General features: G+C 48.6%; 1 protein-coding gene across 1 annotated transcript; it reads right to left on the minus strand.

Moving 5' to 3' along the window:
- Nucleotides 1-13: 13 nt before the first annotated feature.
- On the minus strand, nt 14-26,936 carry vps53 (VPS53 subunit of GARP complex). Its single transcript, XM_080844648.1, has 22 exons — nt 26,749-26,936; nt 26,187-26,267; nt 25,001-25,050; nt 24,836-24,902; nt 17,247-17,333; nt 16,782-16,897; nt 16,169-16,288; nt 13,689-13,767; nt 13,355-13,498; nt 13,122-13,264; nt 12,244-12,385; nt 11,996-12,091; nt 11,590-11,684; nt 7,520-7,762; nt 6,943-7,093; nt 6,580-6,662; nt 6,306-6,384; nt 5,878-6,026; nt 5,666-5,735; nt 5,420-5,557; nt 1,151-1,255; nt 14-611 (listed from the first exon to the last, which is right to left on the minus strand). The coding sequence occupies exons 1-22, from the start codon at nt 26,839-26,841 to the stop codon at nt 441-443; spliced, it is 2,502 nt and encodes an 833-aa protein (XP_080700774.1). The 5' UTR covers nt 26,842-26,936; the 3' UTR covers nt 14-440.
- Between the last annotated feature and the right edge of the window lie 379 nt (nt 26,937-27,315).

The following is a 27,315-nucleotide window of genomic DNA, read 5'->3' on the forward strand; positions in this document are numbered from 1 at the left end:
AGACAAATGTGCAAGTGATTAGCTCAAGTACAGTTATAGTGTGATTACATCTCCATGGAGTCCATGACATTGAAGCTTCCTTGACTCTGTTGCTAGCTGCAGTACATGCCATCAGGGCTGGTGGTGATATGGCAATGTTTTAGACTCCTGCTCTTAGGGAATCCACAGCACACAACCGTTTACATCTCTGCCTGCACAAACACAACTGATTGAGCTGATAATGGATTTGGCTCAAGGAGAGCACAGGAAGGCTGAAGTTATAACAGTGCTGTGGGGTCTCAGGAGGAGGCCAGAGCAACAGTACCAGGGGATGCTGTGCATCCAGAGGACACACTGGGCCAGGCTTCAGGGGAGGAGCAGGGTGCAAAGGCAAGGGGGACTGAAAGGGCTGTGCAGGGTGACGATGGAGGTTGCAGGGTTGTGGTGTCCAGCTTATCGATTCACAGTCTCTTTTTGATGAGCTTCTCCAGCTTGCGGATGCGGGAGGACTCCTGTTCCGGGGTGGGGGCACTGAAAGAGAGTGAGGGCGTGCCCTCGCTGCCCGAGGGGGGGGTGGGTAACCTCTGTCTGAAGAGCTCTATCATGCTGCTCTGCTCACTGCGCTTCAGGCCCTGCAGAGACACACAGAGAGAGGCACAGGAGGGCCGACATATTAGCACTGCACAAACAATACAAAAGATGGACACACACAGGTAAAAACAGTGCCAGTGAGAGGGGAGGTTTTAGTGCACACTGAAAGTAACTCAAGCAGAAAGATGATAGTGAGTTACTGAACTATCAAAAAACAGAGTCATTGGGTATGTGATGAATACTACAAAGATGTGAGAGTAAAAGATGAAAGGACTGAGCCAGCAATGAGAGAGAGAGTGAGAGAGAGAGAGATAGAGAGATGTGCAAGAGAAATGTGTTTGAGTGAGTAGAGAGAAAGCATTGGGGATGAGAGGCTCAACCATGATTGGAAACATTTTCCGGGATGAGAGACACAAACCAACCACCACTCTGGAATGTGGTGAACTCCATGACTTATGTTCAATGGGGTCAGCTGATGAATAACTAGCCATAGCACACCAAGAAACATGCATCACTACCAAACAAGTACGTGTCATGGCAGCTTGCAATTAAGCCAGGGGCAAAGCCTAGCCAAGCTTGCCTTCATGTCAAGAATCTTCTGGAAAGTCTCCGGGTTCCCGTCGGCGAGGAGCTTGATGTAGTTATCGACGAAGACCACGGGCGGCTCGTGAGGAGCCATGATGACCTGAGAGGAAGAACAGAGCAGCATGTCAGTGGATGTAGAGGAAGGGGCTGTCAGGGATGGAGGTAGCCCACAAAACACACTCCCTCCTTGGACTACACACTGAAGTGTCGTTTACATGGAGCCTAGTTTGTCAATCTGATACGGATAGCTAATACAGATAGCCCTATCATACATACGAACACTCTCTATCCGCACCTTGTTTCTGCAACGATCGCAGTCCGGGGTAGAAAGTGAGTAGATTTGAATCGGTACGGGGGCTGGTGTTCGTCTGCACGGTTTCACGCAACCTGATGACGTCACTGCCCCACGTGATCTTTTCCGCCATCTCCAACCAGTATATAAATAACTTGTTCTCCCTCAAAATCTCACTCATGGTGGGCCTCGAATTCACTAACATTAACCCAGTCTTCTGATTTTTGATTAGCCCCCTATCTTGATCTAATTCTTCTTATTCAGACGTAACATAACTTTCATGACCACAAATATAAATTGGCCAGCGATTTAATTTGCTTTTTTATTCATAAATGTATGTAAAATGCTCGGAGCAATGCATCGTGGGAAATGGGATGACAGACATGTCATGTTACTGTTCCAAACTCTTTATTATCAATAGAAAAAAGAATTCATTTTCGCATATCCTTTAGTCTGACCACTGATTTTATTAACCATCATAATGTAATGTTGTTAATTGGAGCTTGAATGTCTTGTGTAATTTGTTTATCCGTTTGCTGCTTCCTTTACCTTGTGCTTTTGAGTCTCTTCTTCTAGGTTTTTCACGTTTTTTCAGTTGTGTAAATAAAGCGCTAAAGCGCCACCCACAGGCGTGAGGTATGTACTACAGTCGGTTCACCGCAATCTGCTGCCTCCGTGTTTACGCAAATCTCTCGTTGCCAGCCTCCGTATGTACGAAATTAAAAGATTCGATTGGTGTGAAAAGTAAATCCGATTCGGAGGCCCTAGACTTCGTGTGCATTGCACCTGAGACTCTACACAGGCCCTTACTCTGGTCCCTCCTCCACCAGGCAACCTCACATAGGACAGCTCGGCGCCTAAATGCTCCCACATGGGACTTAGCAGAACAAGGAGCCGTAGCGAGTATTAGTCAGTTAGCGAACGGCTAGGCTTACAAAACAAAGCCCAACAGTTGAAGTCTATATTTAGAGGCCCCCCTTTTTTTATTTTTACAGAGCAATTACTCCACGCTTGGATGAGCCTGAATTAGCCTCACCGGTAATTATTTTTGGTGTAATGAGAGAGCCTGAGCAAATCAGCATCAGTAAAAAGGTTAAGTGGGGCACAAGCCCGTCCTTTGGAAATACTGTGTGTGTGTGTGTGTGTGTGTGTGTGTGTGTGTGTGTGTGTGTGTGTGTGTGTGTGTGTGTGTGTGTGTGTGTGTGTGTGTGTGTGTGTGTGTGTGTGTGTGTGTGTTTGTTCGCGTGTTAGTAAAGGTGGAGGTTTGTGTGGGGAGGAAAATCAGAGGGCTGGTGACTACTCATATTTGTAACAGAGCAGAGGAACACATGGCTGACAGATACCACAGGAGGTGAAAAAAGAGGACCTGGAGCAACACCCCCTACATTTCTGTCTCTTTACAGACACACACATGCTCCCCTTCTCTCTGTCCCTCTCAACCACACACACACACACACACACACACACACACACACACACACACACACACACACACACACACACACCTTTCTGAGGGGTGGGGGCCAGGGATCCTCAAGACAGCACAGACGGAAAAGGGACATGTAACGCTGTGGATTGTCTGGAATTCTAAAGGTTTCTTTCTTTTGACAAGAGTGATTTACTTGGCAACCATCCTGGCGGCAGGCCAAGGGAAAGCCTTGGAGGGGCCTTGTTGTAGAAAGAAAGGGTGAGAAAGAGATCGAGAGAGGGATAGATAGATAGAGAGAGAGAGGAGAAAAAAGCCAAAGCTGGGCCTGCCTTTCCATTCACTCCCCTTCAAGAGCCACAATGGGAGGTGAGGGGGCCAGGCCTGAGGCAGTGGAAAACAGCCACGTCTCACAAGCTCTCTCTCTCTCTCTCTCGCACACTTGGCCAGCGCTGCCTCTTTTAGCTTCTCCCTCCGACAGTTTCACGTCTCTCCCCCTCTCTTTTTCTCTCCCTCACTCTCACTTTTCTACAACAAGGCCTCATTCTCTCTACCCCTCTCTCTCTCTCTCTCTTTGAGGTTTGAGTCGGGTTTTTTTGGAACAGTTTTTGGGGTTGGGCTGAGGGGAATAGAAAGAGAAATGGAGGGGGGGGGGGGGGGATTGTAAATAGATCATCTGCCTAAAAAGTTGTGCTTTGTAGTGAGTGCCTTGATGTGGAGCCTTCCCTCAGAGTCTGCGAGCCCATCAGTCTTCCTCTGGGGAAATGTGCCTCAGTGACAGTGGAGGCAGGGTTTAATCTCCACACCAAAGCCCCGGCACTCGCCCAATTAACTCACACACTGACACAGCCATATGCTCTCTGATGAGCCTGACTGTAAACTCCCGGGCTGCTTGCAGCGAAGACAGGCGCTGTGCAGCCCGCTCCAAAATTGCGGCAGAGGCGCACTCCTCCCGCCCGATAGCCCGCTATGCTAACTATCCGGTAAGACTCCCATGGATCCACAAAAAAAAAAATAATAATAATTTGCAGAATTCAAGATGGAAGCAATTACCTGGGAGGTACCTGGGGCAACGCAAAGTCAATCATTAAATGTTAACCAGATTTAAAAAAAAAAGAAAGAAAGATCTGTAGGCCTGACTGTAAGCCTTTTCACAGTCCAAGGCCAGATTCAGTACGCCCCACCCCCTTCAGTGGGCACTGAACAACTGAGAGGAGAGGAGAGGAGAGCTGCACGGTGCGGCGTACACACATTTAGCACATTCTCCCAGGGACCTCTACTTCACACGTGTTCATCATAACATGCCTGGGCTGTCATCAACTACACATGGGGACACAGACGCCAAAGCTGAAGGGGAATAGCAGACCCACCACAACGGGCCCCACTCGGGATCAAATATGCATAAAATGGCCTTCGGGTGTCTGGGAACGCACAGACAAACTAAATATGCTTAAGTTCTCTTTGATGAGGATGACAAGGACCATGCAGTGCTATTAGGAGTGGATGAAATTAATATCTTCTGTGTCAAATAAGAACATGCCGCTGCACCGAAAGACTTAACAGCGGTGTGTCTCCGTTTCTATCCTCCTCTGGGGTTATTTCTGATCTAATGGACATGTACGATCTGGCGTGATTAAGGCTGCTCCCAGTTTGAACATTAGAGAGATCAAGGCTGAATTCCTGGCAGTTAAAGAGCGACAACAGGAAAGCTCCTGATGGGAAGCCTGACGACTGGCCAGGGAGCTGGGAGGGGGCGGGGTGGGGTGGGGTGGGGTGGGGGGTCAGGGAGAGACGGGCCGGGCCAGGCCAGGTCGTCTTGGGCGGCAGGGAAGGTTTTTTGGGTGAGGTTGGGGGTTGTAAAGGCATGCGCCATTGTCTCTGCACATTCCATCCAGCTACCTCAGCGGAGAGCGACCGACCAGAGACTCCACTGGCAGCAGATTAGAAAACAATACTGAGTCTGTGTGTGTGTGTGTGTGTGTGTGTGTGTGTGTGTGTGTGTGTGTGAGTGTGTGTGTGTGTGAGTGTGTGTGTGTGTGTGTGTGTGTGTGTGTGTGTGTGTGTGTGTGTGTGTGTGAGTGTGTGTGTGCGCGCGCATGTGTGTGTTTGAGACTTAGTGATGAAGTTTGTGGCTGTGTGAATGTGTGTGAGTGTACATATATGTGTGTATGAGTGTGTGTGTGTGTGTGTGTGTGTGTACATTCTCACAAAGCTTCGAGAAACAAGACAGTAACTTGACAGGAATCCTGTGTGCAGCTGCCCAGGCTATCAGGCTCCCATCAGCGCCCACGCGGGGAGAGGGCCGCTTCCTGGGCCCCTTGAAGACTCATTAAAGCAGGAAGACAAATACCTCTAAACCAGTGAAGCCATCCAGGTCTATGAGCACGTGATATTAACACACTTCCCTGTGTTGGGATGATTACATCTCCAACAGGAATACAGTAACACACTGTAAACACTCAAACACTGGGGTGTGATGTCTACGGTCAAAGCATGGCGCAAGATTGCTGTTCCCAATTTATCATTCCACAAATGTGTCGGCTCACCTTCAGAATCATTTCTGCTCGGGTCATCCCCTTGACGACAATCTTGGTGTAGCTCGCCGGAGCCTTCCGGACCACCTGCGACCCGATGGAAGGCAAGTCTAGCAGAACTGTTTTCAGGGAGTGCGTGTCCAGCAGGAGCTACAAGACAGAGCCGACCCACAGCTGTTAGTTCTGCAGCCCCGCCCCAACAGCTGTGTTCTGTGACGTCAGGTGTGAGTCGGGCCTCTCGTATGGTCTCACACTCACCTGTTCTGCTCCCACCATGCTGATAGGCTTACATCTGAAGAGGTGGTTGATGAACTTGGGGATGAAAGAGCTGCGAAGGGAAGAACAACCAATTCAGTTAGGTCACACGGAACAAACAGACGGCATGGTACACTTTACACAGACCCTGAGTCAATGCGCCTTGAGGATGGCAGAGTTAAGAGGATATGTCCTGTGTCCTGCGTCCTGCTTACTTGGTAAACTTAATGCAGAACTGCGTGAAGTATTTGCGGGTGGCGGCCAGGTTGTCCCGAATGATGGGGACGTTCTGTTTGATGTGCATGATGACGGAGGTCACGTACGGGCTCTGGTCACCTACGTGCTCCACGCTCTGCCAAGGCATCTGAAACATGCACACAGACACACACACACACACACACACACACACACACACACACACACACACACAGACACACACAGACACACACAAACAAGACATCACACACTGCAGGAGAGCGCAAACATGCCTGAGAAACATAGGCTATTGAAGGGATTTATGTTCTCAAAGGACCCAAAACAGGACAGAAACAAGCACATAAACAACTCTCTCTGTCTGCCTGCGCATGAAGAAGTATAGTTCTGCTTTGATCTGGAGCACCTCGGGGGGCTGAGTCACACTCACTTTACTCATGGCTGTCAGGGCAGGGTCGCACGCCGCATCCAGATCCTGGACCAAGAGCTGGATGCTGTTGGAGATCACCCTGCCAAATCAAGCATGACACACAAGTGGAAAACGAGCCGTGGTTTTCATAAGCCGTCTCTGAAACTACAAACACACACCACTACTCCTGGAGAGTGACGGCGAGCCATGATGTTTTAATTGGATATATCTCTCTATGGCCCCATGATCTGCATGGTGGGCTCTGAACATTAGGCTGTGTTAAAGTGATAATTACGTGCTGAAGGTGTCCATCTCTCCAGACAGGTTGATCCTCTCCATCAGGGCTATGTCCACCTTCTCCTTCAGCTTCTCTTCCAGCTGCCAGGGAGAGAGGGAGAGAGGGGGGGCAGAGAGCAGACACTTCTTCAGCACACTGCAGAGCACCAGGGCAAATACTCAACCTTGTGTGTGTGCATTCCTGTATATGTGCATATATCTGTGTGTGTATGTATAGGCATATATTTGTGCGTGTTTATGTGTAAACATCTATGTGTTACATATAAGTATTTATCTCAATCTGTGTGTGTGTGTGTGTGTGTGTGTGTGTGTGTGTATATGTGCATGTATATGTGCATGTGTATGTGTGTGTGTGTGTGACCTGTTGGGTGGTAGCTAGGCAGTACTCGGCTGTGCTGAGGATGCTGCAGATGAGGCAGAGCTCCTCGACGGTGAACTTGGCCCCCTCAGAGCCCTCCTTCTCCTTCAGCAGGCTGCTGATGGTCAGACCCCCACTGTTACTGCTGCTGGTCCTGTTTCAGGGGAGACGGGAGACACATCGTTACCATGGTGACACTGGACGCAGTTAAGAAAACATACAAATACCTTCCGCTCCTGCCAAACCCGAGGGAAAGCTCTACAGAGATGGCAGGAGAACCACAGACACGGTTGTTGGGGAGAAAAAGGAGGCCCTTTCAGCTCCCAAAGACAATACAGTGTCGAGCCACACAAGAGAGTGTGTTGGTGATTTTTTTCCTAGCAGTCGGACAGCAGGATTGAATAACCACCCTCCAACCAGGCCACAGAAGAATGACTACACACTCTGGGGATCACCGCAGGGCAAACCACCCCTAGTAACAAATGACATGTGACGGAGTGGGTTTCTCAAGCCCTTGGAGGAGAGGCTGCCCCAGGGGCTGTAACTATGAGGGGGGCAGGGGGGAGGACGGGGGACTCACTTGGGAAGGTTCCCTGAGAGGATCTTCCAGGCGTACTCGCGCAGGTACTTCTGGAAGATGGTGGTGAGGGCGATCATGGGCTCGCCCGTGCTGAGCTGTGAGCACTGCACCATGCACTTCTTGTAGTAGACAAAGAGGTCGGCGCAACTGGGCAGCACCGCGCCCCCGTCCTCGGTGGCCGACTTGGGCGGTCCCTGGGCCCTGAAGTCCGCCACGAAGCGGTCAATCAGCTCCCCAAGGTTCCTGGAGCGGAGAGGCGAGACACAGATAGAAGAGAGCGGGTTTGGCAAAAACCAACTCAACACCAGCAGTGACCTCCTTCCACAGGCCACCTGCTCTGTCACAGCTCAGATGCCCCGACAACAACAGGGATTTTACACTGAGCGGAGGAGGGAGGGAGAGAGAAAGAGAGAGAGAAAGAAAGAAAGAGAGAGAGAGAGACAGAGAGAGAGAGAGAGAGAGAGTGTGTGTGTCTTGAATGGGGAGGTCTAGTTCTCAGTGCTAGGCCATTGAGTTTGGGGAGACTCCACGAACCCCCGAGTCATGAATGTGGGCAGCCTGTGCCAGCCAGGTCAGTCTAGAGCGCGCTGAAAGGAGGCCGTTGTCTGGGGAAAGGTCATCCCTGCTTCACGGTCTGAAGAGAGAGAGGCGGCTGTGCCAGGGACCCAAGAGTATGAGAGACAGAGAGAGGAGCTATGAGAGTAAGATAAGAGTATGAGAGAAACAGAGGGACGGGCTATGAGAGAAAGATAAGAGTATGAGAGACACATAGAGGAGCTATGACAGAAAGATAAGAGTATGAGAGAAAGATAAGAGTATGAGCGATGGAGAGAGGAGCTATGATAGAATGATAAGAGTATGAGAGACAGAGAGAGGAGCTATGATAGCATGATAAGAGTATGAGAGACATAGAAAGGAGCTATGAGAGAAAGATAAGAGTATGAGAGAAACAGAGGGACGGGCTATGAGAGAATGATAAGAGTATGAGCAACAGAGAGGAGCTATGAGAGGAAGATAAGAGTATGAGAGACATAGAGAGGGGCTATGAGAGAAAGATAAGAGTATGAGAGATGGAGAGAGGAGCTTTGAGAGAAAGATAAGGCACTTTTCCACTGCAGGAATGGCCCCTGTAGGATCTCCATCAGGGCTGTGTTTAGGGCCAAACTGAAACTGCTGGGTGGCACTTGCAGTGATGCAGAAACTCGACATGAGAACACAACAAGTGCCATTTATAAAACAAGAGAAAATATTTTTTCTTTTACAAGAGTCCGTACACAAAGAATATAGCAAGCTTACAGAGTAAGCATGTGGAGGTTTCTTCACATGTAAGTGAAACATCAGCAGAAACATAGATACATAAGATAAATTAATTAAATCAACAGTGGTGCGGTCATCTTCATTTATCAAGTAATTACAGTTGCTATTAAGCCATTTAATCTTCAGCCATTTAAAATTCAGCTGTTGTCTTGACCTGGGAGTAATCCATATGTTATGTACAAATTCTCTGGTTTAGTTGTCTAATGGTTGTGCTGCCGCTGGAGAAATATATCGTTACTTTATGCTGCTTGGATTTGACGTTGCGATGGAAGAGCAAAGGCTAGTGTTAAGTCTAAGTGTTCCTTCACCGCAATGGAAACAGAAAGGCTGAAAAGGGCAAATTAGGGGGCCGTTCCTGTTAACGTTCGCACCACCTGGGAAGAGCCCCCAGTTTCTGCAGTGGAAAAGCGCCTATAGAGGGAATAAGAAGAGAGGGTGAGTGAGAGAGAGAGAGAGAGAGAGAGAGAGAGAGAGAGAGAGAGAGAGAGAGAGAGCGAAAGAGAGGTGGGAGAGGGGAGAGATCTGCTGCTCTGGCACTTTTTCTCCAAACCGTTCGCAATGTCTGTGGTTGCACAGCTAATGGGAAACATTTCTGTCTGAGTGGAGGGAGAGAGAAGGAAAGATAGAGAGGGAAAGAGAGAGAGAGAGAGAGGGGGAAAGACAGAGAGAGAGAGAGAGACAGAGACAGAGAGACAGAGAGAGAATGGGGGATCAACATGGAATGGGAGAGGGGTAAAGACGGGGATGGGGAAGGGGTTTGATAAAGTGGCTCAAAACAAAAACCTCATGCTGCTCTGCTTTTACCCTAGTACATTTCCCTGGCTCTCTCCCCTCCACTGTCCAGCCTCTCCTAAGTATGCTGGGCATTATAAGGACATCGCAGTGTCACCTCTCCTAAGTATGCTGGGCATTATAAGGACATCGCAGTGTCACCTCTCCTAAGTATCCTGGGCATTATAAGGACATCGCAGTGTCACCTCTCCTAAGTATCCTGGGCATTATAAGGACATCGCAGTGTCACCTCTCCTAAGTATCCTGGGCATTATAAGGACATCGCAGTGTCACCTCTCCTAAGTATGCTGGGCATTATAAGGACATCGCAGTGTCACCTCTCCTAAGTATCCTGGGCATTATAAGGACATCGCAGTGTCACCTCTCCTAAGTATGCTGGGCATTATAAGGACATCGCAGTGTCACCTCTCCTAAGTATCCTGGGCATTATAAGGACATCGCAGTGTCACCTCTCCTAAGTATGCTGGGCATTATAAGGACATCGCAGTGTCACCTCTCCTAAGTATGCTGGGCATTATAAGGACATCGCAGTGTCACCTCTCCTAAGTATCCTGGGCATTATAAGGACATCGCAGTGTCACCTCTCCTAAGTATCCTGGGCATTATAAGGACATCGCAGTGTCACCTCTCCTAAGTATCCTGGGCATTATAAGGACATCGCAGTGTCACCTCTCCTAAGTATCCTGGGCATTATAAGGACATCGCAGTGTCACCTCTCCTAAGTATGCTGGGCATTATAAGGACATCGCAGTGTCACCTCTCCTAAGTATCCTGGGCATTATAAGGACATCGCAGTGTCACCTCTCCTAAGTATGCTGGGCATTATAAGGACATCGCAGTGTCACCTCTCCTAAGTATCCTGGGCATTATAAGGACATCGCAGTGTCACCTCTCCTAAGTATCCTGGGCATTATAAGGACATCGCAGTGTCACCTCTCCTAAGTATGCTGGGCATTATAAGGACATCGCAGTGTCACCTCTCCTAAGTATCCTGGGCATTATAAGGACATCGCAGTGTCACCTCTCCTAAGTATCCTGGGCATTATAAGGACATCGCAGTGTCACCTCTCCTAAGTATCCTGGGCATTATAAGGACATCGCAGTGTCACCTCTCCTAAGTATCCTGGGCATTATAAGGACATCGCAGTGTCACCTCTCCTAAGTATCCTGGGCATTATAAGGACATCGCAGTGTCACCTCTCCTAAGTATCCTGGGCATTATAAGGACATCGCAGTGTCACCTCTCCTATGTATCCTGGGCATTATAAGGACATCGCAGTGTCACCTCTCCTAAGTATCCTGGGCATTATAAGGACATCGCAGTGTCACCTCTCCTAAGTATCCTGGGCATTATAAGGACATCGCAGTGTCACCTCTCCTAAGTATGCTGGGCATTATAAGGACATCGCAGTGTCACCTCTCCTAAGTATCCTGGGCATTATAAGGACATCGCAGTGTCACCTCTCCTAAGTATCCTGGGCATTATAAGGACATCGCAGTGTCACCTCTCCTAAGTATCCTGGGCATTATAAGGACATCGCAGTGTCACCTCTCCTAAGTATCCTGGGCATTATAAGGACATCGCAGTGTCACCTCTCCTAAGTATCCTGGGCATTATAAGGACATCGCAGTGTCACCTCTCCTAAGTATCCTGGGCATTATAAGGACATCGCAGTGTCACCTCTCCTAAGAATCCTGGGCATTATAAGGACATCGCAGTGTCACCTCTCCTAAGTATCCTGGGCATTATAAGGACATCGCAGTGTCACCTCTCCCAAGTATGCTGGGCATTATAAGGACATCGCAGTGTCACCTCTCCTAAGTATGCTGGGCATTATAAGGACATCGCAGTGTCACCTCTCCTAAGTATGCTGGGCATTATAAGGACATCGCAGTGTCACCTCTCCTAAGTAAGGACATCACAGGGGGTTCAGTTGTGTGTGGGACTGACTGTCACTCACTTGTCCTGTGATTCGATGTAGACGTAAAGATGGGGCTCGAAACACTTAGAGACGATGCCGTGGAACGGGTTGTCTGGGGCCTTTGGTTTCTTCGGCTGCAAACAGGAAAGGATTAGTCATTAAGAGCTCGTTAGAAAAATGCACTTGAGTCCCGAAGTGAGATCTGCTGTGATAGAGAATAGGGAAGGAAATTGTTTTGAGTAATTGCCGAAACCCCTTGCAAAACTAAGAGGCATACAATACCGTCTGGTATGTGAGAACAAATTACTGAAAGAACACTGGTTTGAGCAAGAAGGCACCATTCTGAACCGTCACAATTTATGGTATTTGAAATGGCAGTTTCTGTGCACGATAATCCACAGTTGGTATGAGGAGACATGTGGGATTATCAGTGATTTCTCATCACCTTGTCCAAATCCTCATCCTTCTCTGACACCGTGTCCTCCCCGGTCTCGTCCTCCAGGAAAGGGTTGGTGGGGGCCAGGGGGGGTTCAGGCCTCTTCTGCCCAAACGGAAAGTGACACAGTGTAACATTATTATGTGGTTAGAAGAAAGGTTTTCTCTCTCCTGCCTTATACATTCTAGGGGTAAGTTCTGGCACAGGGCCAGGAGAAGAATAGAGTAAGACATTTTTGACCCTATATAGTCTCATACCCCGGGAACGTCGGTCAAGGTGCAGCCGGAGAACCTCTTGGCCAGCAGTCCCTCGAAGTTGGTGGTCCTCTGAATGGCGAAGAGTAGCAGCTTGACCTCAATCTCCCTGGCCCGGGCTCGCATCAGCTTGGCCAGCTCAATCCTGAGGGAGCAAATCACATCCAAACCCTCGGTCATCCAAACACAACAAGGCCAGGTAGTGAGGAGGCTGGCCTGCCCAGTGGTCGGGTCATTAGAGCCTGGCATCCACATCTAAAAGACCTTCAGAGCAGGCCCTCTTGTATCCACTTCTAAGCCGGCCATTTTACAATTTCACCCCTTTTCCACCTGACAATTTAGCATCATTATGTCCAAACAAGGTAATGAATGGATGGTCTGTGTGCCCGGAGTATCTGCAGTAGCCTGAGAGCTCATTTGGCTCTGTCAGGGAGGAAAAGCGTAAGCGATGAGGAGATTAGGCTGCAGCAGAAGCAAATCCACACCTCTCCTTTCCTGCCAGCTGAAGCCTCATTAAAGCCAAGAGTTCAGATGGAGTACACCAGAGACCTAGTGAGCCCAGACCAGGAGACTCTCACACAGTAACGTCCCTTTGGGGGTCATTTAATACAGCAATCAATCCATTCACCAATTTCCCACAAATGAGAAACATATAAAGGCAAGGTTGTATGTAAGGTTACAATGATTTGATGTCAGGGAATAGTTTAATTGTATTCATTGTAGCAATCATCCAATGCTCAAGTCCACCCAACAGTTAAAATAAATGCAACATTCTGGACAGACACTTGGTGAAATCCCGCTTAAATGACTCTGGAGAGATGTGAGGACGGGGTGGGAGGGTGTGGGACAGAGAATTGAAATGTTGTTGGTTTTGTCAGTACCTGGTGATATGGCAGAACTCCACAGCGATGCGCTCCGTCATGCACCACTCCTCTGGAAACATGCGCCCGTACTTCTCCTCATAGTCCACCAGCTGCCGCTTGATCCAGGCGTAGCGCCGGTCAATTTTGTCTAACCAGGCCACCTAAAAGGCAAGCAGAAAACGTACATGGAACCCAATCCTGACATGTTCCACTACGAGGGAAACAATGAGTTGGTTTGGTAGTGAACTCACATCCTGGTTCTCCTGAAAGAGCACCAGGTACTCAGAGAGGTGCTGCCGGATAAACTTCTTTATGATCTCCTGCTTGATGCGGTGATCCAGAACACTGGCCACCAGACAGGCGTCTTTGAGGACCATGCTGGGGCCGCCAGGTCTCTGGAAGAACATGACATCTCAATGCATCAAGAGATCACAGGGCAAGAACATGACATCTCAATGCATCAAGAGATCACAGGGCAAGAACATGACATCTCAATGCATCAAGAGATCGCAGGCCAACGACACATCTGCTGGGGTGGGGGGGGGGGTGGTAAAGATTAGATTTGAGTGTCTATGTGTGCCGTACCTTGGAGCCCTGTGAAGGAAAGGCCTCCTCGAAGTCGGCCAGGATCTGCGTGCCGAGCTCGCTCTGCGCTGCCTTGACTCTGTGGAGGAGAGAGAGAGGAGAGGAGAACAGAACAGATGTGATGGGACGGCTGCCACCACGGTGTGTTAACAAGAGACCTCGTGCCCCCGGCATGGAAATCCCCGTCACGCCGTCCACTTCAGAGGGGCCTTTAAGGGCTTTCCCAAGGCGGGGATCCCACGGGGCTCTTCCCACCTTGGCAGGCCAGAGGCAGAGACGTTCAGGTGCTGATACGCCCTCTGACCCCTGAGGCTCTTGGGTTCCCCAGCAGGGGAGGGGGCACAACACTGACGCCCTGAAGGAGACGCTGATGCTCTCCCCATCTGTAACCCACTCCCAACATGGCTGCCATATAAAATAGCCGCACATAATATTAGGAGAGTGGCCATGGAAACACAATTGAACCAAGAAGGGCTTTGCGATCTATTGCAGCAGCCATTTCTTTGCCTCTTTGTCTGAAGGGAGCGGCGACACTTAAGCAGTGTCACGTTACGACAGGCCGCCATGAGCTATGAAACCCAGTGGGCCATGACTCAGTGCAATCCCTGAACTGAAGCCTGAACTGCTGTCAGCCCCACTCGCTAGAACAATCAGTGGAGGGGGGCAGCAGATGCGGAGGGTAAACATGGAGGGGCCAGACGGGGATTCTTCATGCCCCATATCATGATAACTGCGGCTGCATTCATTGTTGTTGACCACCCCTCTTCACCCAGGGGCCTCATCAGTATTGGCGCTCGTGGCGGCCAGATTCCAGCCCTGGAACAACACGGACCCTCCAGAATAAACACTTGCATGGGCAGCTATGCCCACATGCTGTTGCCAGTCAGAGAGATATGAGGGTGAGCTTGGGCAGCCGTCCCTGACGAGGCTGATTATCTGTCTGTGTCTCAGCAGCTCCTCTGAAGAGAGGGCCCCAGGATCCGTTGGAGCCCAGGCCTCTTCACCTCCCCCCACCCTCCCCAATCACCCAGCTGCCGTCCGTCATCCGGAGGCCAGCCACACCCTCCAGCCAGCACCACATATCTGCACAGGGAGGGACTGGAATGAAAACAGCCCACTTTCTTTCCATATGGGGAAGCCAAAAGGGAGAGTATCATTGGGACGATCTGATAAGGAGCCACTGATGAACAGTGCACAATGAGCACTATGCTTGTTCTGGGCCTCCAACAAAAGCAACCTTATTGTAGTCTGAAAGAGGAACACAGGAGGAAGAGGGGGTGAGTGGGGGGGGGGGGGGGGTAAAGATGTTTATGTTATTAACCCCGTTTCCTCCCCTGCCTCCTTCCTGTCCACTAAAAGCACTCCATGACCCCCTGCTTGCCTATAATGGAGGACAGCATGGCAACCACATTATAGATTTTCTGTAAAGCAATACGTCCTTCAAACATTGGCTCTATCTTTGCAAACTTGTTCATGTACAGGTTCATCATCATCATCATCATCATGCTGTCAAGTGCTGTTTGACTAACCAGAAGATGACCCACTGACCCCTCTAGTGCCTGCTGCCCCAGAGCAACACAGGGACAGCCAGAGAACCAGTTCTCCCCAGCCTGTCCCTCCCCTGGGCAGACACCAGCCATCCAGGCCCCTGACGCCCTATCCAACACAAACAGGCCGAGGCTGAGCCCAGAGTCACAGGGACACATGGAACAAGGCCCCGGCCCTCCCACAGCTCATAATAGGCTCAGTGTCCAAGCCAGCAGGGACCCACACCAGCGCACAAACACACACACGCACGCACGCACGCACACACACACGCACACACACACGCACACACACACACACACACACACACACACACACACACTGCCCCCCGAGTGTGCTCCAAGGCCGTGCTCAGCAGGGAACAAAAGTTGTCTCACTGCTAGAGTGAGGCTTCAGAGGCCAGGGTAGAAGCCGTGCATGCATAAAGAAGCTCTGTGGAGCAGGCTTCCTTCCTTTCCTGCTCTGCATCCCTTGCAAACATAAACAGGAAATCGTGACCCCCCCCCCCCCCCCCCCCCCCTACCCACAAACACACACAGACACAAACACCTTGTAGATCGGAGAGGGAGATAGACACAAGTGCATGCCGGGCTGTGTTGACAGTGCTGCTGGAGTACATTTATGTCATGTGAACAGCTGGCAGACACAATAGACTAAAAGTTTACAAAAATCTGAGGAGGGGATCACCAAGGAGCGGTGAAGCAACACATGCCTGTTTTTCCGCTTCGGAAAGAGAGGGTGTGTGAGTGTTTACAATGTGTGGGACTGAGAGACATCCGGATTTTGTTGAGAGAAAGAGAGCGACAGAGACAGAGCGAGAGCGAGAGACAGAGCGAGTGAGAGAGAGAGAAAGTGAGAGAGAGTGTGAGAGCGAGAGAGAGAGTGTGTGAGTGTGAGTTTTGGTGTGTGTTGCCAGCTGCTGTAGATCTGGTTACCTCTCGGAGAGCTGGCGGATCTGAGGGATGCCCATGTACTTCTGGAAGTGCTCCAGCACGTTTACGACCCCCTGCAGTAGATTAGCCACCTCTCCATACTGCCTTTTGCGCGTCATGGCCCTGATGGAAGAAAAGATATGACAATAAAAACCCAGTGGCTATTCCCCCTTGCAATGTATTATTGCCCACATATTACTGTGAAGAGAGGTAACCATCTTAAAAGCTACTGCATATGTTTTTCATATCCTAAAATAGACAGAAGTAACTTCCACATAACGTCAAGTACATGGCTAATTATCTTGGCTTTTACAAGGCATCCAAGCAAACGGCCTAATTACCTCAAATATTACAGTGGAGAGAAAGATCTGCCAAAACAATCTTGAGAATGAGAGTGCAGACAGGCTGCTGCTTAATAGTCTCACATAGCAGAGACAAGGCCCTGCCAAATGATCTCAAACACTGGAGACGAGACGAGACGAGTTAATGCCCCTCTTACAAGCAAGAGGACCCGCAGGGGGGTTAAATGATGTAAACTATTAGGAGTGGAGACAAGCAGCAGCCAAACTCCATCTCCAGTGGGGTAGGTGGGCTGCTGGGCGAGGGTGGCACCTACTCAAGTGAGTCCACCCCTCCGGCCAGCATGTGCAGGTGATTGAGCGTGGTGATTGAGGTGGTCAGGTGGCGCTTGGCGTGGTCCAACTGTTTAATGTCGCGGGTGATCTCCTTGACCTGAGGAAACCAACAACAAAATATCTTTAGACTCGAATCCTCTTCCTCCTGCGTGGGCCTGGATGGTTCCCCATTGTTCTTCCTCCAAACCCCCAGGGGTTCCTCAGTTAGCTAGCCAGCTAGCCCTGTGCCCTTCCTCTGACCTGCAGTGTTGACGTGCAGATGGCTAGCGCATTACTCTGGGCTTGCATGAGGCCTGCTGCGTGTCAGAAACCACAGGATGTCACAGTTTCCTTGGGGGCCAGAGGCAGCCTGCCTACATCAGGGGACGTTTCTATAAATCTTTCCCCTGCATTTGATTTATTATTTGATTATTTTATGCACTGGGGATTATTATTTTTTTACCCACCATTTGCTCCGACTTCTCCGCCTTGTCCTTGATGTCCTTGATTTTGCCAAAAAGTTGCTGTATGGCTGTCTGCGCCTCCTCCAGTGCCTGGAGAACAACAGAGTGTGTGTGAGGAAGAGGAAGAGCGGAGGAGAGCGAGACAGAGTGTGTGTGAGGAAGAGGAAGAGAGGAGGAGAGCGAGACAGAGTGTGTGTGAGGAAGAGGAAGAGAGGAGGAGAGCGAGACAGAGTGTGTGTGAGGAAGAGGAAGAGCAGTGGAGAAAGAGAGACAGAGTGTGTGTGAGGAAGAGGAAGAGAGGAGGAGAGCGAGAAGGACAGAGTGTGTGTGAGGAAGAGGAAGAGAGGAGGAGAGAGGGAAAGCACAAGAGAAAGACAGAGCTGATCTGTAGTGACTGATCTATGGAGCCTCTGTGGCATTTGGAAAGATTTTTTCCAGTCTGTCAGCTCCAGCATACAACAAAAATAAGACACATCTGTTGACCCGGTTACTTGCTGCCGACGTATCCAGTGTCTTATCAAAATAGAAGCGAAAAGAGTCACATCCTCCTTAACCCTACTAAAAACCTTCTGCCTTGAGTCTGCTGCCTATCCCCCTAACTGAAGCTAAACTAAGACGACCAGAACAGCTGAACACAGGCATTTCAGACTGGGCCTTCCCTGAACCTGGAGGAGCGGCCCACACAGCACAGCAGGTAAATAAAGCCTAAAAAAGGGTTCAGCGTGGTGAAAAAGAAAAACATCCTTTCTCCATCTGCTCAGAACATTCCAGAAAGGAATGTAAGCTCTGGCTGCACTATGGTAGTTCATCCAGGTCAAGGCTCTGCCCAGACCTGGGACCCCCCCAAAAAAGAAAACAAACAGGATTGACTGATGACCCTGTTATTGGTGGAGTTATTACAGAGAGCTACTTGGTGAAAGTCTGCCTGTCGTAGGTGAGAAGGGGTTCACAAGCTGGTTCTCCACTGGAATGGTGTTCTTGTCGGTTTGGCGGAGACAAAAGAGGGCTTAGGAGGATTATGACGATGTGTAATTGCTGTGCCACATTTCTTTAAAGGGAAAACAGCTGTGTGGATGCCAGTCCACTGCATGTGGTGTCTCAGCCCTGTGAGACTGTGAGAGGAGGCTCTCCCTCTGTCTCCCTCTCTCTTCCTCTTTATCTCTGTCCCTCTGTCTCCCTCTCTCTTCCTCTCTCTTCCTCTTTATCACTCTCCCTCGGTCTCCCTCTGTCTCCCTCTCTCTTCCTCTCCCTCTCTCTCCCTCTGTCTCCCTCTCTCTCCCTCTGTCTCCCTCTCTCTTCCTCTTTATCTCTCTCCCTCTGTCTCCCTCTCTCTCCCTCGGTCTCCCTCTCTCTTCCTCTTTATCTCTGTCCCTCTGTCTCCCTCTCTCTTCCTCTGTCTCCCTCTCTCTTCCTCTTTATCTCTGTCCCTCTGTCTCCCTCTCTCTTCCTCTTTATCTCTGTCCCTCTGTCTCCCTCTCTCTTCCTCTTTATCTTTCTCCCTCTCTCTCCCTCGGTCTCCCTCTCTCTTCCTCTTTATCTCTGTCCCTCTGTCTCCCTCTCTCTTCCTCTCTCTTCCTCTTTATCTCTGTCCCTCTGTCTCCCTCTCTCTTCCTCTCTCTTCCTCTTTATCTCTGTCCCTCTGTCTCCCTCTCTCTCCCTCGGTCTCCCTCTCTCTTCCTCTTTATCTCTGTCCCTATGTCTCCCTCTCTCTCCCTCTCTCTTCCTCTTTATCTCTCTCCCTCGGTCTCCCTCTCTCTTCATCTTTATCTCTCTCCCGCTCTCTCTCCCTCTGTCTCCCTCTCTATCTCTCTCCCTCTGTCTCCCTCTCTCTCTCTCTGTCTCCCTCTCTCTTCCTCTTTATCTCTGTCCCTCTGTCTCCCTCTCTCTCCCTCGGTCTCCCTCTCTCTTCCTCTTTATCTCTGTCCCTCTGTCTCCCTCTCTCTCCCTCTCTCTTCCTCTTTATCTCTGTCCCTCTGTCTCCCTCTCTCTTCCTCTCTCTTCCTCTTTATCTCTGTCCCTCTGTCTCCCTCTCTCTCCCTCCCTCTCTCTTCCTCTCTCTTCCTCTTTATCTCTGTCCCTCTGTCTCCCTCTCTCTCCCTCGGTCTCCCTCTCTCTTCATCTTTATCTCTCTCCCGCTCTCTCTCCCTCTGTCTCCCTCTCTATCTCTCTCCCTCTGTCTCCCTCTCTCTTCCTCTTTATCTCTCTCCCTCTCTCTTCCTCTTTATCTCTGTCCCTCTCTCTTCCTCTTTATCCCTCTCCCTCCCTCCCTCCCTCTCTCTCTCTCCCTCCCTCCCTCCCTCCATCTCTCTCTCTCTGGCTCTTCCTCTTTATCTTTATCTCTCTCTCTCCCTCCCTCTCTCTTCACAGACGGATGGAATGCTAACAGCCGGCAACAGCTGCCCCTGGAATTTACCACTTTTACAAGCCTCCTAAACATACACACACACACACACAGAGAAAGACACATACACACATGCACACAGAGACACACACACAAACACATGCACAGAGACACACACACACTGCACAACTTTGTGCTGACAGCATCTTCCCAAGGAGCATCTTAGCAGTAGCAGCACTGAGGCGAGTTCAAGGACATAAGCAGACACCCTCACTCTCTGTATGCTAGCCTGGGCAATACACACTGCACCGGCCCAATGAGCGCTCTCTCTCTTTCTCTCTGTCTTTCTCTCTCTCTCTCTCTGTTCAGCTAATAATGTTTGACAAAGTCATTTGGAGGGGGCTGCACAGTCAGGTGTCATGTAGGTAGAGCTTGGTTGAACTTTGTGTGTGTGTGTGTGTGTGTGTGTGTGTGTGTGTGTGTATCTGTGTATGAGCGTGAGTGTTCAATGTGAGTGTATGAGTGGTGTGTGTATAAGTGTGTGTTTGTTAGGGAGAAAGAGAAAGAGAGAGAGCATGAGTGTGAAATGTGTGTGTGTGTGTGTGTGTGTGTGTGTGCATGTGCATGTGCGTGTGTGCATGTGTGCATGCGTGTGTGTGTGTGTGTGTGTGTGTGTGTGTGCGAGCATGTGTGTGTGTGTGCGTGTGTGTGTGTGTGTGTGTGTGTGTGTAAATGTGTGAGCTGAGGGGGCCTTCACTTCATAAGGAACTTCAGCAGAAGTGGCTGCCTGTTTGGCTCCCGACCAGCACTCATTTCCGGCATTTCTCCCCCTAATGACCGGAGCAGGCTGGGAGAGTGCTGCACTGCACTGCCCAGCCCTGCACGCCCGCCCGCCTGCCCGCCCGCCACCTCGCCTTGTTATCTTTCCTGCTGCTGCACCCATGATGAAGGGATAGAGAAGGAGGGGAGAGGAAAGAGGGGAGGGTGCGTGTAGCTGTTTTGGTCTGGCAGAATGCAAATCCTGCCTCCGCATGTGGACTCTATTTGCCGCAGTTTCAGGATGTTTCCTTCAGCCGGTTACAGCGCAGCGGCCAAGCCAGCCGGTCACTAAAGAGGAGCGTCTGGACTGTCTGAGAAACAGGATGCCCGGCTTGATGGCCGTAGCTCTTGGCTTACGGCAGAGCAGATGGAAGAAACAAACAGCTCCAGGTGTTTGGGGAACACAGCTGCATCTTACACCATGATTCACTGAAAGATAAAAAATGTGTCTTGGCATTTTAAACGTCTTTATTAGGGTCTAAAATAAGAAACAGAAGCTGAGACGAGACGCGATGAGACTATGGATTTGGCCAGCGCTGGTGTGGAGAGCGCTCGGAGCCCAACCTGAGGTTGCAAACGGGATCTGAGCAGGAATGCACAGCCCATGGGCCTCTCTGTGGAAAATACACTGTGGGATGAATGCAACAGCAGAGATTGACTGCAAAGAAGAGATGACAGAAAGAGAGAAAGATAAAAAGAGAGAAAGAGAGAGAGAGATAAAAAGAGAGAAAGAGAGAGAGAGAAAAAGAGAAAGTGTGACAGAGAAAAAAGAGTGTGAGGAGAAAGACAGAAATAAGTCTCTAAAATGTCAGTAAACTGCTTTCCTGTGTTTAGGTTAAATATTTACGTTCAAATCTCACTGAGGCGCTCTCAGAGTATTGTTAATGAGCGGCTCCCAATGCCAAAATCTCCACGAGACATCCCCATCCTTACTGGCTCTCAAACAGCCATAAAAAAACCCTCACGTGAGCTGACCATCTGGGGGGGACGCAACACGATTAACGCTTTTATATGGAACTTTTTCGGCTGCATTTTGGGGGGGGGTATACATTTACTGTTAATAGCCAAACTACACAAAGGAAACAAATCTGTAGAGCATCCCCTTCGAATGACTGGGCATAATTGACAACAAATGTTTTGGGACTGATGTTGACTCCAACCACATACCCCTCCCCTCCCCTCCCTTCTTCAAATCAGATACCAAAAATTAGGTCTAATCATTTTCCTTTGCTGTAAATGACCTCCCCCCGCCCCCGCCCCCCCTCCCCCCCCCCACCCCTCTATAACTTCATGACTTCTTTAGCTTGACAGACATCCTTACTGTGGTTAGTTAATGAGGACCCAGGCCAAGTCTGTCATGAGTTAGGACAACAAGAACCGCAGGGGGGTTAGGGGGGCAAAATTACTTTTCATCTCTGACTGGGGGGGGGGGGGGGGGGGGGGGGGGTTGGCACTCAAGCTGGGCGTCGGGCGCTGGTACAGTCTTAAGGTACACAGCTGCATCATCCCATCAGGGAGCGAGGGCCCTCAGCAGTCGGACAAAAAAAAATAGGGCTCTGGGGCCTGAGGAGCGGGAGGCGGGGGGGGGGGGGGGGGGTGAGGAGGTGGAGGTGGGGGGTGATGGCCTTTAAACAGGGAGAACATCTGTGGTTTGGACACTACACAGCAGACTGGCCACGGAGGACGTGCTTATCGGGCCCCTTTAACTCCAGTTCAAGATCAAAGGGGGTTGAGTCGCACAGCAACAGAACGCAAAACACATTACTCTAATACAAAAGACAAGTTAAGACATCTGAGTTTACTTCCATACAAACACACACACACACACACACACACACACATAGCATTGTTTCTCCACCCACACACACATCTACAAATACCATAGGCAGGACCCCAGGGCCCATTTTTCAGGAGCATGTCTCCACCCTTGCCTGCTGATAACTACAGGCTCAGACTAAACAGGGAGAAGTTGTGCATGCTCAGTTCCCAACACCCTGGCACCCCCCCAGTCTCCATATCTACATCCCCCTCAGAATCCACCCTCACACACCCGCAGGGCGTTTCCATCTGCAGAGGGACTTTCCTCTCTTCCCCAACTAATGGAAATGGCTCAGTGGTCCCGAGGGGTCGGCGGTGCTGACGACCATGTTCCTACGCCAGACAAGATCAGGACCATCTCCCCCACATACCTACGAGTCAAGATCAGGACCATCTCCCCCACATGATCAGGACCATCTCCCCCACATACCTACGCCAGACAAGATCAGGACCATCTCCCCCACATACCTACGAGTCAAGATCAGGACCACCTCCCCACAGTCTCTTCCCTCAGTCCTCCCAGTCAAGAGTCGTGTTTCCTCCAGCCATCCTGCTCTGACGGAGCGGGCCCAGATCTGTGCTAAATAAGGCTTTTTGGGGGGTCTTTTTTTGTTCCGAGGCCCTCTTAGCAGCAGGACAGTGAAAAACTGCTGTTAACAGTTGGAATTATAGCGAAAAACGGGGAAATAGTCTTTGCCCTCCTTTCCAGACGACGCAAGAGGAATTTCAACCCCGGGATCGCCGCAGACTCATCCCATCCCAGTCGTCCTGACTCATCCTGTCCTTTTCCATGAGAGCCACAGACAGCCACGGAGGAAAGTGTCTGTCGTGACGGAGCGGCTTCACATGAGAAACCCAAAGCAGCAACAACCACCACCAAACCCTCATAAACACCCGTGCACACACACACACACACACACACACACACACACACACACACACACACACACAGGCCGACACACACGCAGACAGACATACACACAGACAGACAAATACACACACGCACAGACAGGCAAATACACACACACACAGACAAACACACACAGACATACAGAGGTAGACACACACACACACACACAAACGGACACACAGAGACAGACCCACACACCCAGTCCCCTGCAACACGCCAGAGCTGTACTGCAGCCCAGACAGGCAATGCCCCCAGTGGGTGAGGAAGCAGGAGAGCCAGAGAGCCAGAGAGCCATCCTTCATCCACCCAGAGCCCCCAGACGGCCCTCAGACTGCTCCTCTGCCTCCTCCATCACACACGGCCCCTGTACAGCCTCCTCACAGCTGGGCGCCCCCGGCCTGAGGAGTCTGGCAGGGCACGGTCCACTCGCAGTAATCTGCTACCCTTATTTATCTCCTGGCCGTCCCCCTAGTGGCATTTCATACACCACACTATGGCTGGGGAAATCAGTGTTGCATCGATGCATAGCGACGCTGCCGTGAAAGATTCTGAATCAATGCAGGAAAATTAAATCATCAATTTGCTAACAACGCAATTGAATAATATGCATAATATCTAATAATATCCAACCGATTTCACTGCGATATACAGTAGTTAGTTAGTAGTTACAGATAACACTGGTGGTAGCCTACATACTACGGTATGCATAAAGTTACACATTCCTCAGGGTCTTGAGACGCTAGCCAAGTGCAGGTAATGTAATCAAATCTTTCCACCACAACCGCTATATATATCAGTGAATGAAAGGGGAACTGATCCTGGTAATTCATAATCCATGTCCACAGTTTGGTCTTGTGATGCTAGCGAGGTACAGTTACACAGTCGTGTGATCATTTTAGAGGCATTTTAATGCGATTGTGCAGTCATCGCATCAGTGAACAAACACATAGCTTTTTTGCAGCTTTGCTACTTAGTTTAATGCTAGTAGCCTACTTGCTTCCACTTCCTGCGATGTCATGCTAGCCAAAAACAATAGGTTTTACCTGTATTTACCATATATAGGCCTAAAAATGAATTTACAAGCATCATGTTTGATCGTATAACAGCCAGCTGTTTTTATGGTATACTTTTTAAATATAAGACAGTAACTTCATTATATTGATTTGTTTTAATGTACATTTTTCAAAGTTGTCTTTACTGCAGTAGGCTAGAAAATATATTTGAACAAGAGTAAATATAAACTTTGAGTAAACTTTGCAAAACGAGACAGTTTTTAAGTGATGCGCGTCTCACAGCTGTTTAATAAAAAATGGAAAACCTCTGAACTGAGCGCTTGTATTCATCAATAAAATACATGAAGGACAAGGTGCATTGTGATGCATAGAGAATTGTTTCATAGCCTTAGAATTGTAATCGAATTGAATCGTGAAATTCGAAGATTCACACCTCTACTCCACTCAAACACACTTACTTACTTATTAATTCTTCTAGATTTTCATCAGCCTGACATATGGTGCCTTTCTATACTTTCCATTAATCAATATGAGCCACATTTCAGGCAGTTATAAAATATGCAACAGGGAAAGGAGCCAATATAACTTGATTTGCTTTAAATGAATCAAGCTAATGTGATTATAGCCCAACACATCATTAGTCTGAAGCTGCAGCAGATGGCTGAATGTACGGTTCTGATTGTTCACTGACCTGCCGACCATCCTGGCCCACGTTTGTCTGTCCTCTCACCACGGTCCTGATGTTGTCATCCAGTCGCCTAAAGCCAAGCACATTAAGAGTCAATATACAAACTGCATCAGATAGAAGATCTAATCAAACTGGAATTACTGATTAACATCTGAAAATGCCGCTCACCTGATTTTCAGGCGGATCTTGTTCACCACATCATCTATGTTAGCCAATGACTACCAAAATAACAAAACAGAAAAAGAAAATTGATCATCACATGTATTTCAAAATCCATGCCACAAAAATTTCATTTTTGAATATAAAAGCTCCATAATGAGAAACCAGAGAAACACTGCAAGTGTTTTTCCACGTGCAAAGCACCTCCTAGTGGACACTTACCAGCACAACCACTCCGGTCCCAAACAACTGTCCGACTGAGGAGATGGGCATTTAGTATAGGAAGTGTGTGCACTCTAACCAATAACCAGTACAGCATTGCAAAATAAACATATATATATGTTTGAGTGTGTGTGTGTGTGTGTGTTTGTGTTTGTGTTTGTAATAATAGATATGTGTAAATGTAATGATCTTTAAGAAAGACTAGGGTCCAGTCAACACTTTTAATCTCAATAGTCAAATTATGGAAGAACACATACAAAACTCTACATATGTTTTTAGAAAAGTTTAAACTTTAAATCTGGCACAGATTCTATAGGCTAATACAGATGTCTCACTCTGAACTCTATTAAACCACCAACAGCAAGCAATGTTTTGAGATGTCACAATGTTTAGTCAGCCTCATTCTGAACGTTTAAAAGGAGTTGAGGCCTGGCGAGTTGGAAGGGGAAGCCAGGCAAAATTGTAGTCACTGGTACAGCTTTGAGGGCGTATTTAAAAGAACTGCCTGTGCTGAAAATGAGCACACTTGCACACAACACTTTTAGCAAAAGAAGAAGATAGTGCTCCTCATGCCCTAACTCCCTCAATCCCTCCAAGCACCTGAGCTCAAGCCCACATATCTAAGAACACAGAAAAGGACAAATATACTACGCCTTAACTATAATACATTCTCTGAACAGGAAAGCACAGTCTGGTCTAAACTATAATACATTCTCTGAGCAGGAAAGCACAGTCTGAGGTTAAGCTGCTGGGACTCTTAGTTAAAACTGTCATTCACGTTCCACTTGTCAGAAATGTCATGTGCTTGTTTATTGGGAACTGCAATAGATTGTGAGAAATGAAACAAAAGTAGCTCTTGGTAGTTGACAGGCCTTTGGACCAACCTGTTTTAATTGCTTCAGATTGTAAAAATGGAACTATTATTTTGAATGTAGACTAATCCTAGTGTATGAGATCCACTATGCAGTATTACCTGCTCTGTGGGGAATAACGTATTGATGTATTCCACAGCATTGAAGTCCGGTCTGTCCAGTGGATCTTGGCTCGGAAAAACCTTTAGAAAATATGAATCGTATATCACAATTAGCTATACTGATTCACCGGGACGGGTCATGCATCCTTCCTGTCAGTTCTTCAAAACAATACATATCAGACTTTTTAAATATTTATAACAAAAGTGACGTTACAGAAAAACAATGATGTCTATTTGATAACCAAGTTTTCACAGTAATAACCTATGCCGGCTGTAAAAGAGTAGGCACCTTGTTAGCTATATAGCTATAGCTAGTAAGCTAGCTAAGACTGCAGCTAAGTACACAAGTAACCACACTGATTGTACAAGAGAACAGCAACACATATGTTAGATTATGAGCATGTACATAGACAGATATAACTGGCAAGAATATTTCAAGGAAGTAAGCATGCCAGGAGCAATCTAGATCAGGTAATGTTAATGTTGCCAGATAGTCAGCAAGACCAAAGCTGATAGTGGACAGCAATGTCGTACGAAACTATGCTATAGATTGTGCGATTACCTGTTCAATGGCCAGTTGCACTTCTGGTGAGAGGTGTAAAATTGCCTCCAAATCCTCGGCAAATTCCAACTCGTCTTCTTCCATAACTGACATAATAAGAGGACTCAAAGCTAAACTGTAGCAGCATCAAAGATACCACAGTACTTAGCTAATGGCATCCAGCGTCACTGACAACGACGTAGCACTTCCTGAACGGGAGGGCTTATGGGATGCTGGAAGATCACAACTCGAGCCAAAGCTGAGAGTAGGTTCAAGGAAAGACCTTTGGCAAAGACCAATAATATTGAGTATCTATTAAGTAGATGACAAAATACAAAAAAATGTTATAAAATTATATAGGTAAAATATTGAATTATAAAAAACAAACACACAAATAATGGCAGATCTTGTTCTGAATCTTTCTTTATTTTTTAATAACCCACAGTATAAAACAAGTCTACCATCAACAATATATGCTGATAAAACAAGTATGCTGATAAATAGGCCATAGAAACTATGGTGGTAGTACCTTCTTAGTAGAAAGAAAATCGAACTTGACAGAAAATATATATTTTTAAATAGCAATGT

The sequence above is a fragment of the Sprattus sprattus genome (assembly GCF_963457725.1).
Source record: "Sprattus sprattus genome assembly, chromosome: 9".
Taxonomy (NCBI): Eukaryota; Metazoa; Chordata; class Actinopteri; order Clupeiformes; family Clupeidae; genus Sprattus; species Sprattus sprattus.